Here is a 17,523-nt window from a genome sequence, read left to right as displayed (position 1 = left end):
AGAACTTCCATCCAATTGATAGCTTTTGATTCTCATTAACATATCCAAATGACAGTCACCTAAACGGTTTCTCAACTTGTTTCTGAGTTGATTTATTAGGCTAAAACCTCGCTCACAGTCCGCAGTAGACGCAAGAAAGGTTCCCTCAATGTGCATCAACTGTGCAAGGTTGCAAAACTGTTCATCTTGAAGTACAAATGCCACTATTTGAGCAAAGTTTGAAATCTGTTTGGGTTTAATTTTTTCTTGCACGGAAAATTTGAAATCATTAAACTGTCTATTACAATATTTTCAGCTAGAAAATCATGATATTTTAGACATAACGCATTAACTTGTTCATCACCAAATGTGAAGTCACAATCTGCAATTGCAGAGAAATCAAAAGCTGACCATTCTTGTACCTCAACTTTGATCTCCTCTGGGTTTGATCGTTTTCGCTCTCGCTCATCTGCACTCAACCATAACATGTGTAGCACTCCTGTAACGGGTAATGATGGGTTCTGTTGCCTGAGCTTTTGTACACCGTCCAAATGCGAATTGCTTGCCAAATTACGCTTCAAAAAGTCAAGTTTCCGAATATCATCCCATTTCTTTCCACTAGCAAATTCTCCAGCAACTTTCGCATCACGACAATATAAACACATAACTCCATTTTCCGAACCATACATAAGTATTTCTCATAGCTGAATGTTCATGACCTCATGAGCTTTCAGTGTAGCAGTTTCTACTATTTTGTTAAGCCATTCAACTTTAAACAAATTTACAGTTCTTTTGCACTTCACGCCCTTTGCTTCTTTTGAATTCGACATAGTAAATCAATATTTTTTTCTATCTACAGGATTTGAAAAGATCTTTGTAAACTTTACGATATGAACACTGTCCACTAAAGATGGCTGCCATTGTGATGCAGCTGTACAAAACGGAACAGGATAGGTGAGGTGACGTAAATTAGTGCCGTGCATTGAGGTATTTGAAAACTGACTAACTAGTTAACAGAAACAGTTAGCTAAAAGATTATATTCAGTAAGTATAATGATTAATTACTACATTATTTTAGGTAACTAACCTTCTGTGCGCACATTAATTTATTTTGTGCGCTGGTTGAAAAACGTGTGTGCACGTGCACAGCTTAGAGGGAACAATGAACACAACCCAATTTAAGCTCTGAAGAAGGTGACACAATAAATATAATCTACACCTGTCCTAAATGTCAACTCTGAGATTAACATTGATGGTAGTTCACAAGAAATATTCAGTTCAACTCTGCATGGAGGTTGGTGACTAGTGGTGTGCCTCAGGGATCTGTTCTGGGACCCTTACTCTCCGTGATTTTTATAAATGACCTGGATGAGGAAGTGGAGGGATGGGTTTTGTAAGTTTGTTGATGACACAAAGGTTGGGGATGTTGTGGATAGTGTGGAGGGCTGTCAGAGGTAATAGCGGGACATTGATAGGATGCAAAACTGGGCTGAGAAGTGGCAGATGGAGTTCAACACAGATAAGCGTGAAGTGGTTCATTTTGGTAGGTCAAATATGATAGCAGAATATAGTATTAACGGTAAGACTCTTGGCAGTGTGCAGGATCAGAGGGATCTTGGGGTTCAAGCCCATAAGATGCTCAAAGCAGCTGCGCAGGTTGACTCTGTGGTTAAGAAGGCATATGGTGTATTGGCCTTCATCAATCGTGGAATTGAATTTAGGAGCTGAGAGGTAATGTTGCAGCTATATAGGACTCTGGTCAGATCCCACTTGGAGTACTGTGCTCAGTTCTGGTCGCCGCACTACAGGAAGGATGTGGAAACCATTGAAAGGGTGCAGAGCAGACTTACAAAGATGTTGCCTGGATTGGGGAGCATGGTTTATGAAAACAGGTTGAGTGAACTCGGCCTTTTCTCCTTGGAGCGACGGAGGATGAGAGGTGACCTGATAGAGGTGTATAAGATGATGAGAGGCATTGATCATGTGGATAGTCAGAGGCTTTTTCCCAGGACTAAATTGGTTGCCACAAAAGGACACAGGTTTAAGGTGCTGGGGAATAGGTACAGAGGAGATGTCAGGAGTAAGTTTTTTACGCAGAGAGCGGTGAGTGTGTGGAATGGGCTGCCGGCAACGGTGGTGGAGGCAGATATGATGGGGTCTGTTAAGAGACTTTTTGATGGGTACATGGAGCTTAGAAAAATAGAGGGCTATGGGTAAGCCTAGTAATTTCTAAGGTAGGGACATGTTTGGGACAGCTTCGTGGGCCGAAGGGCCTGTATTGTGCTGTAGGTTTTCTATGTTTCAATTTCTTGAACACAATTGTTGCATTGTAACTGAGATTTACATATTTACACACTAAATATTGATTTTTCCAGTAATGTAGAATACTATTTTAGAAGTCATAATGTTTAAGAATGTATTTTGAGATATGCTCGTATTGCATTCTCTGTTAAACCAAAGGTGGATTCCTGTCTTCCCAAAAATAAATTGAGATTCTTTCAGAATGCCCTATTTACTGCAGTAGAACCTAAAGGAGAACTCCAGATTTTGATATACTAGAATAAAGAATGATGTACTAGTGCAACACAGGAATAGGCTCTTTGGCTTGCAGTATCCACGCTGAACACGATGTGAATTAAACTAAATCTCATCTGCCTGTTCATGATCCATATCCCACCCCCATTCCCTAGAAATTAATGTTTCCAACTGTCCATCATAGATCGTACACACCACTATTGTAGCTGCTTCCAGCACTATCCCTAGCAGCCTCATCCAGGCACTTACCACTTTATGTTCAAAATACTTGTCCTTCACATCTTTAAATTCCCCCACATTAAATGCATGTCCTAAAGTAGCATTGTTTTAGAATATAGTTGTATAAGGAAAATTTTTTTATTCTTCCACAAAATGCAAATGATGGAAACAAAGCTGCCCCATGGTGCAACTGGTATAGATAGAAGTTTCAATAGGGTCCCTGATTAAGATCTATAATTTTTATAGTATTCTTGTATCAATTTTCTTACTTGTCCAGGATAGGAGCCTGAGGAGAAGTGTGATCTTCATTCAACATCTTGAACAAATATAGGATCTCTCAGTTACACAAAGGTGGCAGATATGAAAGATATCGTAACATTGATTTTTGGAACCACAATGCATGAATTTTAAAATATACATTACGTACCCAATTTGCAAAGTTTCCTTGCAACAACGTAATTGACCTGTAACATGAAATACCATCAGTCAGTTTCTTAGGTTTTGAGGAAAATACAAATTTTATAGAATCAAAGAATAATCAGCATTTAAAGTGGACATTCAGTCATCATATTTATTCAAGCTCCTTAGTATTCCTATGTGCTAAATCTTACTCATTTTTTGTCCCTAATCCTATATTTTTCTCCAAGTACTTACCCATTTCCCTCTTTTTTAAAGTTACACTTGAATTATTCATCCCCACTCCATTCAGTATGTTTATTCAAGACAATAAATGGAAACATAATGCTTACCATAAATTTGCATCTTTTGATTCCTATTCCTAATAATAAAAATTATTTTTCTTTTTCCACCCTTTCAAAACTTCTTGTGATTTTGAAAATCTTCACTAAATCTCTCATAACATACGTAACATAGATCAAGGTAGAACAAATTACTTTTTGTAAACTATATTCCCCTATTAATAATGACAGTTTTGATTCAAAACAGAAATTAAGTGAAAATATTCAATGTCAGGCTGTTTCTGTGAGCAAAAATATTTAATGTTTTAAATTTTCATTAGAGCTGAAATATGGCCAATAAATTCTACATATTCCATCTGGTTTTATGCACTCTGCAACAGGCTTCGCTAAATACTTACTGTGAAGGCAAATGCCACTTCTTAAAATATACTTATAATCTTAAATGTTAACATGACCAAGGGATATGGAGAGAAGGTAGGAACAAGGTACAGTGAAGACCATCAAATATGATCACACTGAATGGTACAGCTGGCTAAAAGGGACATACCACCTACACCTTCAACTTTCAAAATTTCTATATTCTTCTGTTGCTCTCTAATTGCTGAAATGGGGAAGAATGGTTGAATACAGGACAAAAATACTGTCAAGAATTCTGTCATGCATCACAGATATGGAAGTAGAATGTGAAGCTGAAAAAATACAGTAAAGAGCCATCTAAATATTGTGCAGGTAGATACTCAAATTAAGGGAAAGAAAAGTACAGTTCACATAGCAGTTGATTCTACCGCCACACTGTTCCAGGGACTGAGGTCTGATCCTGACCCAGGGTGCCATCTGTGTGGACTCTGTCCATTTTACCTGTGATCACTTCAGTTTTTGATGGGTGCTCTGGTTTTCTCCCACACTCCAAAGATGTACAATTAAATTAGTTAGTTACTGTTCACTACCCGTCGGGTAGGGAATGCAAGGGGGATTTGATGGAGATGAGAAGCAGTCGCAAGTTGCAGGACTACAGTGAAATATAAATGGATTGATGGGAGCCACTTTGAGTTAAAAGACATCCTATGTCATAATAAATTAATAAGTTTATTATTTACCAAGAGCACAAAACATTGTCAAATAGAGGAAGTGAGGAAAAGAAGTAGGCAAATAGAATAGAATCCTTCTAAGACAAAGTGTTCTCAGGGAGATCCTGACCAATATCAGTTATAAACCCAATGACTTCCATGGTTATTTCAAGTACACCTGTCACTGTGCTTACTACCAGGATTCTTATGCTCCTGGTTTCTCTACAACTGCTCATATCTGTTCAAGTGAAGAGATTGTCAAAACATATGCCTTTGGTATATTTCCTTTATTCCTAACCTGTGGTTCCCCCTCCATTATGGAACACTGATCTCTGAACTATATCATCCTACTTATTACTCAGACTTGGCAATCACAAGGGCAGGTCTGGCTGCTTGATGTTACGGAGTTTAGATGTTTCAAGTAGGATACACAGGGAGATAAAAGAGGGGGAGGTAGAGAGTGCATTGCTAATAAGAATAATATCACAGCTGCAGAAAGGGAAGACACCGTGGACAGAGCATCCACTGACAGTGTGAGTGGAAGTCAGAAACAAGAAGGAAGCATCACTCTTTTAAGAGTAATCTATAGCCCCCCCAATAGTAACAGGGACACTGAGGAGTAGAAGTAGGCACATTTTGACAAGGTGCAAAACATGTAGCTAGGACAGAATTTGTTATGTGTGTCCAAGAAGATTCCTGACAAAGGCCAACTAGAGAAGAGGTCATATTGGATCTAGTATTAGAGAATGAACTTGTCAATTGACAGACCTCTTAGTGGGTAAGCATTTCAAAGACGGTGTTCACCACTTCCTGACCTTTAGCACAGCCATGGACAAAGATAGGAACAGATGTTATGGAAAAGTATAATTGGGGGAGGGCTAATTATGATAGTTCTAGGCAAAAACTAGGGAGCGTAAATTGAGAACAGGTGTTCTCAGTGAAAGCATAGCAGAAATGTGGAGGATTAAAGAGAGGCTTGCATGGGATTCTTTATAGGGTTGTTCCATTGAGAAAGGGAAAGGATGATAAGGTGAAGGAACCATGGTTGACAAGAGATGTGATGTGTTTAGTCGAGAGGAAAAAGCAAGCACACTTAGGATGCAGAAATCAGACAGGCCTCTTGAGAGTTATAAGGTAGAATGGAATGAGCTTAAGGAAGAACTTAAAAGAACTAGAAGGGGATATGAGAAAGTCTTGACAATTAGGACTAATGAAAATCTCAAGCCATTTACACCTATGTGGAGAAATAGAGGATGAAGACAGTGAGGAAAGGACACCAAGGATAAAGGGAGAAACATCTAGAGGTGGAGGAGGTAGGGGAAGTCATTAATGAATACTATGCCTCAGTGTTCATCAGTGAGAGGGACCTTGATGTGAGGTCAGCATAGCCCAGGCTAATGTGCTGGTGCATGTTGAGGTTAAGAAAGAGACAATGTTGGAGCTATTGAAAAATATTAGGTTAGATCAGTCCCCAGGCTGGATGGGATATACCCCACTATGGGAAATGAGAAACAAAATTGCTGGGGCATTGTCGATGACGGTTACAGAAGTAGTACCAGAGGATTGAAGAATGGCAAATGGTTTTTCCATTGTTCAAGAAAAATAATAGGGATCATCCTGGGAATTATAAACCAGTGAGTCTTATGCCAGTGGTGGCCAAAAAATTAGAAAAGATTCTTTGATACAGGACTTACAAGCATTTGAAGTAGCCTGATTAGGGATAGTCAGCATGACTTTGTGAGGGAACAGCACACTTAAAATACTGGAGAAACTCAGCGGGGCAGGCAGCATCAATGGAAAAGAGTAAATAGTTGATATTTTATGCCGAGACCCTTCATCAAGACTGGAAAAAAAAAGATGAGAAGTTAGAGCAAGTTGGGGGAAGGGAGGAAGTAGTACAAAGTGGTAGATGATAGGTGAAAGGTGAAAAGTGAAACTGGGAGAGGGGAGGGGTGAACTAAAGAGCTGGAAAGTTGATAGGTGAAAGAGATAAAAGGTTGGAAAAGGGGTATTCTGATAGGAGAGGGTAGAAGACCATGGAAGAAAGGGAAAGGGGAAGAACACCAGAGAGAGGTGATGTGCAGGTAAGGAGATAAGGTGAGAGAGAAAAACAGGAATGGGGAAGATGAAGGGAGGGGAATTACTGGAAGTTTGTGAAATCAATGTTCGATCTTTTAGTAATTGCCACCTCCTATTTCATCTCTCACTTCATCTCCTTACTTGTCCATCACCTCCCTCTGGTGTCTTCCCCCTTCCTTTTCTTCCTTGGTTTTCTACCCCTCTCCTATCAGGTTTCCCCTTTTCCAGCCCTTTCTCTCTTTCATTTATCAACTTCCCAGCTCCTTACTTCACCCCTCCCTCTCTACCGTTTTCACCTATCACATACCACCTTAACTTCTTCCTCACCTCTGCCCACCTTCTTGCTCTAACTTGTCATCTTTTTTGCCAGCCCTGATGAAGGGTCTTGCTCTAAAATGTTGACTGTTTACTTTTTTCCCCAGATGCAGCCTGGCTTTCCGAGTTCCTCCAGCATTTTAAGTGTGTTGCTTGGATTTCCAGCATCTGCACGTTATGCCTCAGAAGCCTGATTAAGTCATTCAAGGAAGTGACAAAACAAATTGGTGAAGGTACAGCAGCATGTATATGGATTTTAGTAAGGCATTTGACAAGGTTGCCCGTAGTTGGCTCATCCAGAAAGTCACGAGGCATGGGATTCATGGAAACTTGGATGCATGGATTTGAAATTGGCTTGCCCACAGAAGATAGATTGTGGCAGTTTGTGTAGTGTAACTTGTCTCAAAATCAGTGACTATTGGTGTTCCACAGGGATTTGTTCTGGAACACTTACTGTGTGAATTTCATAAATGACTTGGATGAGGAAATGAAAGGGTGGGTTTGTAAGTTTTCAGATGGCACGAAGGCCTGTGGTGTTGTGGATAGTGTAGAAGGTTGTTGCAGGTTACAATGGGATATAGACAAGATGCAGAGCTGGGCAGAGAAGCGCCAGAGGGAGTTCAATCTGGAAAAGATTGAAGGTAGAGTACAAGGTTAATGACAGGATTCTTAGCAGTGTCGAGGAATAGAAGGATCTTGAGGTCCAAGTCCATAGATCCCTGAAAGTTGTTTCGAAAGTTGACATGATGTTTAAGAAGGCCGATGGTGTATTGGTCTGCATTTGTTGGGGGACTGAGTTCAAGAGCTGCGACATAAAACTCTAGTTAGACCATACTTGTATTACTGTGTTCAATTCTAATGGCCTCATTATAGGAAGGATGTGGAAGCTTTAGAGAGCATGCAGAGGAGGTTTACCAAGATTTGCCTGGATTAGAGAACATGTCTTATTTGGAAAGGCTGAATGAGCTATGGATTTTCTAAGAGGCCAATACCAGATGACGACATCCTTTTTAAAGTGAATAGAGGAAAGTTTAGGGGAGATGTCAGAGATAGGTTTTTTTTTAATCGAGAAAAAACATTAGGGGGCAGACAGGAGATTCTATGACAGTGGTAAATAGCAATACATCATAAAAACTATAAATTACAATAATACATATACAACACACACAAAAATATATATACAGTGGCATGCAAAAGTTTGGGCACCCCAGTCAAAATTTCTGTTACTGTGAATAGTTAAGTGAGTAGAAGATGAACTGATCTGCAAAAGTCATAAAGTTAAAGATGAAACATTATTTTCAACATTTTAAGCAAGATTAGTGTATTATTTTTGTTTACAATTTTAGAGTGAAAAAAAAAGGACCATGCAAACGTTTGGGCACCCCAAGAGATTTGAGCTCTCAGATAACTTTTACCAGGGTCTCTGGCCTTAATTAGCTTGTTAGGGCTATGGCTTGTTCACGTCATCGTTAGAAAAGGCCAGGTGATGCAAATTTCAAAGCTTTATAAATACCCTGACTCCTCAAACCTTGTCCCAACAATCAGCAGCCATGGGCTCCTCTAAGCAGCTGCCTAGCACTCTGAAAATTAAAATAAATGATGCCCACAAAGCAGGAGAAGGCTATAAGAAGATAGCAAAGCATTTTCAGGTAGCCGTTTCCTCAGTTCATAATATAATTAAGAAATGGCAGTTAACAGGAATGGTGGAGGTCAAGTTGAGGTCCGGAAGACCAAGAAAACTTTCCGAGAGAACTGCTCATAGGATTGCTAGAAAGGCAAATCAAAACCCCCGTTTGACTGCAAAAGATCTTCAGGAAGATTTAGCAGACTCTGGAGTGGTGGTGCACTGTTCTACTGTGCAGTAACACCAGCACAAATATGACCTTCGTGGAAGAGTCATCAGAAGAAAGCCTTTCCAGTGTCCTCACTGCAAAATTCAGCATCAGGAATTTGCAAAGAACATCTAAACAAGCCTGATGCATTTTGGAAACAAGTCCTGTGGACTGATGAAGTTAAAATAGAAATTTTTGGCCGCAATGAGCAAAGGTATGTTTGGAGAAAAAAGGGTGCAGAATTTCCACCTCTCCAACTGTTAAGCACGGGGGTGGATCGATCATGCTTTGGGCTTGTGTTGCAGCCAGTGGCACGGGAAACATTTCACTGGTAGAGGGAAGAATGAATTCAATTAAATACCAGCAAATTCTGGAAGCAAACATCACACTGTCTGTAAAAAAGCTGAAGATGAAAAGAGGATGGCTTCTACAACAGGATAATGATCCTAAACACACCTCAAAATCCACAATGGACTACCTCAAAAGGCGCAAGCTGAAGGTTTTGCCATGGCCCTCACGGTCCCCCGACCTAAACATCATCGAAAATCTGTGGATAGACCTCAAAAGAGCAATGCATGCAAGACGGCCCAAGAATCTCACAGAACTAGAAGCCTTTTGCAAGGAAGAATGGACGAAAATCCCTCAAACAAGAATTGGAAGACTCTTAGCTGGCTACAGAAAGCGTTCACAAGCTGTTATACTTGCCAAAGGGGGTGTTACAAAGTACTGACCATGCAGAGTGCCCAAATTTTTGCTTCCGGCCCTTTTCCTTTTTTGTTATTTTGAAACTGTAAAAGATGGAAATAAAAAAGCAATCTTGCTTAAAATATTCAAGAAATATGCCTTTTGGAAATCAAGTCATCTTTTACTTGTTTAGCTATTCACAGTAACAGAAATTTTGACCGGGGTGCCCAAACTTTTGCATGCCACACAATTATATATGTATGTGTTATATATATGTATATATTACACTACTAATTTAACTTATATATATGTGTGTGTGTATATATATATATATATTTTTTTTTAAAGTCTGTCACGAGCCTTGTGGCCCATCAGGCCGGTGCTTATGCCGGTTTCCGTGGCGTGAAGCGACTGAGAGTACGAGACTCCCCGTGCTCCGGACAGGACGCCAGTCCATCGCGAGGTTAACCCCCAGCATTTTTTGCCGGTACCCATTCTCAGCTGGGTAGACTGGAGCATTGTGTGGTTAAGTATCTTGCTCAAGGTGACCCGGCCGAGGCTCGAACCCATGACCTTCAGATCGCTAGTCCAATGCCCTAACCACTTGGCTACGCGCCACACTACAAATATATATATGAACAGGTTTCCCCCGCCATCCAAAGGTACAGCGTTCCTACGAAACGGTTCGTAAGCCGGAATGTCGTAAAGCGAAGAAGCAATTACCATTTATTTATATGGAAAAATTTTGCGAGCATTCGCAGACCCAAAAATAACCTACCAAATCATGCCAAATAACACATAAAACCTAAAATAACAGTAACATATAGTAAAAGCAGGACTGATATGATAAATACACAGTCTATATAAAGTAGAAATACTTCTCTACAACGATTGTCTGCACAGATCTCCGTAGCGAAAATCTCACGCAAGCGCTGTTGGCAAAAACACTTTCTCCAGTAACTTTTAAGCTATGAAGCTGCCAAATCATACCAAATAACACGTAAAAATGCACAGCCTATATAAAGTAGAAATAATGTATGTACAGTGTAGTATCACTTACGGGAATTGGGACAGCGCCAAGCACACTGATGATGGCGTGTTAGGCTGAGTCGTCGCAAGTTGGGTGGTGCATTGGCCCCCACCCTCCGGGCAGCGACCCGATACCGGTCCGCAAAGCATGCAGGGTGTACAGCGGTAGCCGGGAGGCGCACAGCACATCTTTAAGAAAAAAGCCAAAATAAACATGCTAATTAATTAGGTGCTGCCCGGCACATAAATGTCGGCCCAGATCAGAGGCGATTGCCGATTGCATCACCTCTGATCTGGGCCGACAATTACGTGCAATTACGACACCTAATTAATTAGCATGTTTATTCCGGCTTTTTTCTTAAAGATGTGCTGTGTGCCTCCCAACTACTGCTGCATTCTCTGCAAATCGGTATCTGTCTGCAGCCTGAGGGTTGGGGTGGTGGGACACTGGGGTGTCATCTGTTTCCATTAGAGCAGGCAGCTCATCTTCTCCTATGACTGCCTGCCTCAATGTCAAAGGTCGAGGTTCGTCGTCTGCTGTGGTTGATGTGGAAGGCTTGCTTGACTGCTGAGCCTCGCGCATTTTCCTATCATACAGTTCTTTGTAAGCACTCAAACCATCCTGCAATTATCCCCTAAACCTATGTACCCTTTCAAAATTAAAGTCGTACTTTATCATTGCAGCGAAAATCTCACGCAGTTGCTTCACTTACGCTACTGCATTCAGTTTCGATTGTTATCCTTTCCTCTTCCAATTGCATCAGCTCTTCATCTATCAGTTCTTGGTCATGTGATGCCAAAACCTCTTCAACATCATCTCTGTTAGCTTACACAAGCCAAACTCACGTTGTCCTTACTTCGTTCACCACGATTGAGACGCTTAATTATGTCTAGTTTTACGCTAAGTGTAACACCCTTACGAGCTCTTTGAGGCTTTTCTCTTACCTTAGGACTCATCTTGCTAACGGCTGCTCACAGGCATGTGTTTAAGTAATGCCGGCGAGAATGCCGTTCCAAATCTGGGGGAGAGCAGTTGCTCGGGGCACGCGCTAATTTTTATCGCGCGCTGATTTTTTTCAAAAAAGTGAAAACATCTTCTGTTAGCGAAAACAGGGTACTAATGTAGGTCTTTCATAACAGTGAGGTTTCGTAAAGCAAACGTTCGAAAAGCGGGGGACACCTGTATGTCTTGGGTGATTGTAGGAAGTAATGGCCTGCCAGAGCTGACACGCTCCTGATTCCATCTTGGAATCAAAACAGCCTTCCGTAGGTCCTGCCTGAGCCTTGTAAAGTTCTGAATCACTGTTCTTGAATATCACAGATCTAGCCCTCAGCAGACTATGAATCTCCTGTTCATCCATGGCTTTTAGTTTAGGTAAGTATGGTATGTTTTCAAACGCACACAGTCATCCACACAGGTCTTGATGAATTTGGTGACAAACTCATTGTTTTATACACCTCCATAAGATAGTCTCTCAGTGTCCTATGCCTCAGGGAATAAACTCCTGGCCTAAACTCTCCCTCAAGTCCTGGCAATATCCTTGTAAATCTTTTCTGTAGTCTTTCCAGTTTAATAATATCTTTCCTATAGTAGGTTGCCCATAAACTGACAACAATGAACCTCACATTCATTTGTCTCCTATTCTTACCCTAGTGAGATTAGGAATAGGAGGCAAATTAATGTGTGGCTTAGGAGTTGTTACAGGAAGGAGGAATTCAGGGTCTTGGACCATTAGGATCCTGTCTGGGGCAGACAAAATGTGTACAAGAGGAGAGGATTGCACCTGAACTGAAAGTGGAGCAATATCCTGTCAGAGAAAGATTAGCTACTTGGTGGTGGTGGGGGGGGGGGGGGGGGGCGGGTTAAACTAGTGCTGCAAAAGGTTAGGAGCCAAAATAGTAGTATAGACAATGAGAAAGCCGAAACAAATATAGAAGATAAAACAAACAAGTACTACAAGTAGGATGGGCGGGAGCAAGGCAGAAAGAGAAGAATAGCTGATCTAAGAGGGTAATCTGCATTGTTTTAATGTAACAAGTCTGACAAGTAAGACGGTGAACTTGTTTCATGGGATTGCAGGTTCCGACTATTACAGAAACACGGCTGGGAGATGGGCAAGATTGGCAGCTCAGTGTTCTGGGTACAGATGCCAAAAGAACGATGCAGGTGGATGTTAGAGTGAAGAGGGAATTGCATTATTGATCATGATGAATATCATGGTAGGATATTATAAGATGAATTTCTAGTGAGGGTCAATGGGTAGAACCCAGAAATAAGAAGGAATGATCATTTTATGGAATTATACTCTCGGGTCAGCAGAACTTATGAGTAAATAGTTAGGGAAATTGGTAGAAATAGATGATTTTAACTTCCGTAATATTAATGAGGACTGCCATGGTGGTAAGGGTTTAAATGGGACAAAGTTTGCCAAGTGCATCAGAAAAGCTTTCTGAAGTAGCACATATATGGACCTACCAGAGAAGGAACTACACTCGATCTCCCCTCAGGTAATGAGGCTGGGCAAGTGGCTGATGCGTCAGGGGGTGAGCACTTTATGACCACTGACCATAATTCTATTAGTTTTAAAATACTCATGATATAGTAATGGTCCACAAACTAAAATCCTAAATTGGGGGGCGGGGGAAGTGAGCAGAAGCAAATTTTGATGGCATTAAATAAGGACTTGCAACAAATGATTAGGAAAGGCAGTAAGCAGATAAGAAGATGTCAGGGAGGCTTTTAAAAAACATTGTGAGAATTTTCCAGAAAGATGAATGGCAAGGCTAGCAGAAGATTTGCCTTAGCTGACAATGTTATTGATGCTCTAATCAAGAAAAAGGAGGTTCATATCAAGTGTAGGCAGCTAGAAATCCCTGGCAGATGAAGGAGAATCCTAAAAGATTCTATAAGTATATTAAGAACAAAAAGTAACTAAGAATAGGTCCCCTTAATGATCGGTATGATTGACTATATTTGGAGCCATGGGGGCTGGATGAGGTCTTCAAACATACCTCTTCTTTGTGTTTACTATGGAGAAGGATAGGTAAACTAGTATGTTCAGGGAAGAAATTTTCTGAAGCATGTCAACGTTACAAGACAGGTGTTCACAGTATTGAATTCCATAAAAGGTGCATCCTAAGTTGATGTGGATAACAACTGTAGAAAATGCCAGAGTTCTGGCAGAGAATTTTGTACATTTGATACTCATGGATGATAAACCAGAAAACTAGCCAGTGGCTATGTTGTACCTTTATTTAATTCGGTCTGCAAGAATAAGACAGTGAGCCTACAGGCCAGTGAACCTATCACTAGTAGTAAGAAAGCTATTGGAGGGGATTCTGAGAGACAGACTTCCTCTGCATTTGGAAATGTAAGGATTAATTAGTGATAGTCAACAGGGCTTTGTGAGTGGGATATGGTGCCTCATGAATTTGATTTTTACTTTGAAAGGTGACCAAGAGGATTGATGATGGCAGGGCAGTAGACGTTGTCTTTATGGACTTTAGTAAGGCCTTTGACAAACTCCTGAATGGTAGGCTGCTCCATAAAGTTAAATCACAGGGGTTCAGAGTAAGTTAGCCAACGAGGTAGAAAGTTGGCTTACTAGGTGTTAGAGAGTGGTAGTGGAGGGTTGGCTTTCAGACTGGAACTTTGTGAACAGTGGTATGCCACAGGGATTGGTGCTGAGTCTTCTGATAATTATCATATACACTGAGGATTTGATTGTGAATGAGATTGACATGATTAGTAAGTTTGAGAATGACAATGAAATTGGTAGTATAGTGAACACAGAAAGAAGTTACCTTAGCTTATAAAAAGATTTAATCAAATGGGAAAGTGGGCAAATAGAATTTAACTTGGGTAAGTGCAAAGTGATGTATTTTTAGAAATTAAACAACTGCATGACATACATGGTAAATGGCATGGCCCTGGGGAGTGCTGCTGAAGAGTGAGACCAAGGATAAAAGTACAAAGTTACCTGAAAGGGACAACGCAGGTAGAAAGAGTGGTGACATTTTATGGTCAACTTCCACGGTACAATATTTCAACTCTTAGCTTTGAAAACTGAAATCTGCAGTATAGAACAATGTCTTAAGCCATTTAAAAAGATTTGTGATCTTACAGTTGTAAGACAGGCCTCTCAGATTTGGCAGAGCAAACCACCAAGAAGGTGAGAACAGCAACTGGAATCATCAGGGAACACTCCATTGACCCAAAAACATGAATGCTAAGGAAGACTTCAGGTAAGACTGAAGTGTCAGGGCTTGAGAAACATCCTCCTGGCCAATGTGCAATCATTAGAAAATAAGACAGAAGACCTCTCACTCAGATTGCTATATTAAAGAGACACAAGAGACTGCTATACACTGATTCACAGAGACATTGTTTTCCCCATCTACTGACAAGAGTGCTCCAGCTTGAGGGCTTCATCCACTGCAAGGATCAGAAGGTAGCTTCAACTAAATGGAGGTGGAAATTGTCAGCAGCTTTAAATTCCTTGGCATTAACATAAGAAATAGGAGTAGAAATAGACCATCTGGCCCATTGAGCCTGCTTCACCATTGAATAAGATCATGGCTGATCTGGCCATGGACTCATCTCAACCTACCTGCCTTTCCTGCATTCCCCTACTATGCAAAAATCTATCCAACCCTGTCTTAAATAAATTCCCTGAGGTAACCTCCACTGCTTCACTGCAAAGAATTCCACAGATTCACCACCCTCTGGGAAAAGCAGTTCCTCCTCATCTCCATCCTAAATCTATTCCCCCGATGTGAACACATCAGAGGTTCTGCCCTAAGACCAGTAAGCAAGTGTCTTCACAAAGAAGGCATGACAACTTTCTCAGCAGTTTGTGTAGATTCAACATGTCAGCCAAAACTTTGACAAACTTCGACAAACTTCTGTAGAAGCACAATGGTGTCATGTGGGGACGTGCCTTATTCTGATTGTCGAAAGTCACTTCAGTTGTGATTGGTTAGTTTAGAAACTACAGCTGCTTTTCCCATTGGATGGATGGGTTAGATAGTTTCAAACATCCTGGGTATATAAAATAACACATGGAAGGGGCTTGCTCTCTTCTTCCTTTGTTTAAGGCAAGGATGCACATTATGATTGAGAAGGTATTCTCTACGTGCACTTTTAACTAAGTATGTCTGTTGAATATTCAGCTTTGTAGTGTCTGTGACTTGGGGAACATGAATGTTTAATCATATCTTTAATGTTTGTAAATAAATGATTATTATACCTATTCGCTGAGAGTGTTTTCTGTATCACTTGCCAGACCCATCAACCTGATTTAACATTATATTTGGTGCTGCAAGCAGGGTATGGCTTTTTGAGCTGAAATGCATTTTTAAGAGATTATTTAAAAGACAGGAACATCAGTATGAGAGATGCAGAGTCCCAGGGTGGACAGATAATAGTGCAGGCTTTGGAAGTCTTGCTAGCTTACTGATGGGTTATGGGATGCCGGAAGATTGGTCAAACAGTTAGACTTCACTGGGGTTGAAACAGGACTTCAGATTGTTTCTATACTTAAATCATTGGGTTTTCCCAAAAGAAAAGATAACCGTGGGATGTTTTCTGGCTCTTTGACGCAATTGTAAGCCATCGGTATAAAACAACAGCGAGTCTTAAGAATGACTTGGAAGATCTCAGTCAGTGCTGTATTTTTCTGAGTGAATCATTATTGATGGCGCAGAGTAGGGTTACAAAGTTAGAAGAGATGAATATGCAGAAAGCCTGTTGGCTAATGAGAATACTGTAAAGAATTTAAAGGCAGCTCGAAGGGCCTACTGATCCCATTAAGGTTTGAGCTATGTTGAGATGGGGTGATGATCCTACTGTTGTGCTGGGAGATGGGGATATCTGGCTGGATGATGAAAATGAGTAAGAGAGAGTAGCGTGGATGTCTCGGTTTAATCCACGAGATGATCACTCTCTCCTTTGTGTATCCAAAACAGCACAGGCCAGGCCAGTGATTACGCATTCCCACACGCACTGTGCAGGGGTATCAGCCAGCAGCTTCTTCCTCTCAAGAGGGATAGGGGAAGGAAGCTCAGGAATGTGTGGGGAATAGTATAATGGACAACTTCAACACAACAGAGTTCAGAGAATTCTCTACTAAGGAATTAACGAGTTTAGGTGATAGGTACAGCCAGAAGGCTGGGGAGACTTTGGCCTCATGGTTTTTGAGAATATGGGATGGGGGGGCAGGGTACCAGAGTGATCCTATCTAACAGAGAGATGAATGTCTTAGGGATCCTGTTGTCCCAACATGTGATCAATAACGCCCTGAGAAGGCTGCTTGCTTCCACTGAGCATAAAACATCACTATGGATTCGGGAAACATCAGCAGTTAAGTGTCCACTCTCATTGAATGGCATTTAAAACCCCAAGAGGAGTGGAGCACAGCAGAGCAGGGTACTAAATGTTCGATGCCAATGGGCTTTTATCACAGAAATATACTGCAATAGTGGTATTCCAACAGAAGATATTGAATTAACTTCTAGAATGGTGCGACATTGTATATCGATGAGACCCTACGTAGATTGGGAGACGACTTCATTGAGCACCTACGCTCTGTCCACCAGTAAAAGCGGGGTCTTCCAGTGGCTGCCCATTTTAATTCCATAGTGAATGGTAGGGCACAGAGCAGTGTGGTAGAACAAAGAGATCTGGGAATGCTGGTTCATAATTCATTGAAAGTGGTGTCGCAGGTAGATAGGATCGTAAAGAAAACTTTTGGAACATTGCCCTTCATAAATCAATATATTGAGTACAAGAGAAGGCATACGAGAGAGAATCTACAGATGCTGGAAATCCAAGCAACACAAACAAAATGCTGGAGGAACTCAGCAGGCCAGGCAGCATCTATGGAAAAGAGTACAACTGACCCTTTGGGCCAAAACCCTTCAGCAGGACTGGAGAAAAAAAGATGAGGTGTAGAGTTAAAAGCTGAGGGGAGGGAGAATCACAAGGTGATAGGTGAAACAAAAAGCTGCTAAGTCGATTGGTGAAAAAGATACAGAGCTGGAGAAGGGGGAATCTAATACGAGAGGACAGAAGGCCATGTAAGAAAG

General features: G+C 41.0%; 1 protein-coding gene across 12 annotated transcripts in view; it reads right to left on the bottom strand.

Annotated features, from left to right (window-relative positions):
• The window catches only part of LOC140205111 (anoctamin-9-like), a 141,144-nt gene that overhangs the window by 55,617 nt on the left and 68,004 nt on the right, over positions 1-17,523 (bottom strand). For all 12 annotated transcript variants that reach the window (XM_072272305.1, XM_072272307.1, XM_072272308.1 and 9 more), the window contains one exon: positions 3,161-3,197. In XM_072272305.1, coding sequence (XP_072128406.1) covers positions 3,161-3,197 — 37 coding nt within the window. The remainder of the gene's footprint in view (positions 1-3,160; positions 3,198-17,523) is intronic.

The sequence above is a fragment of the Mobula birostris genome, chromosome 11 (genome assembly GCF_030028105.1).
Source record: "Mobula birostris isolate sMobBir1 chromosome 11, sMobBir1.hap1, whole genome shotgun sequence".
NCBI classification, from domain to species: Eukaryota; Metazoa; Chordata; class Chondrichthyes; order Myliobatiformes; family Myliobatidae; genus Mobula; species Mobula birostris.
This window is presented reverse-complemented; position numbering and strand designations above follow the sequence as displayed.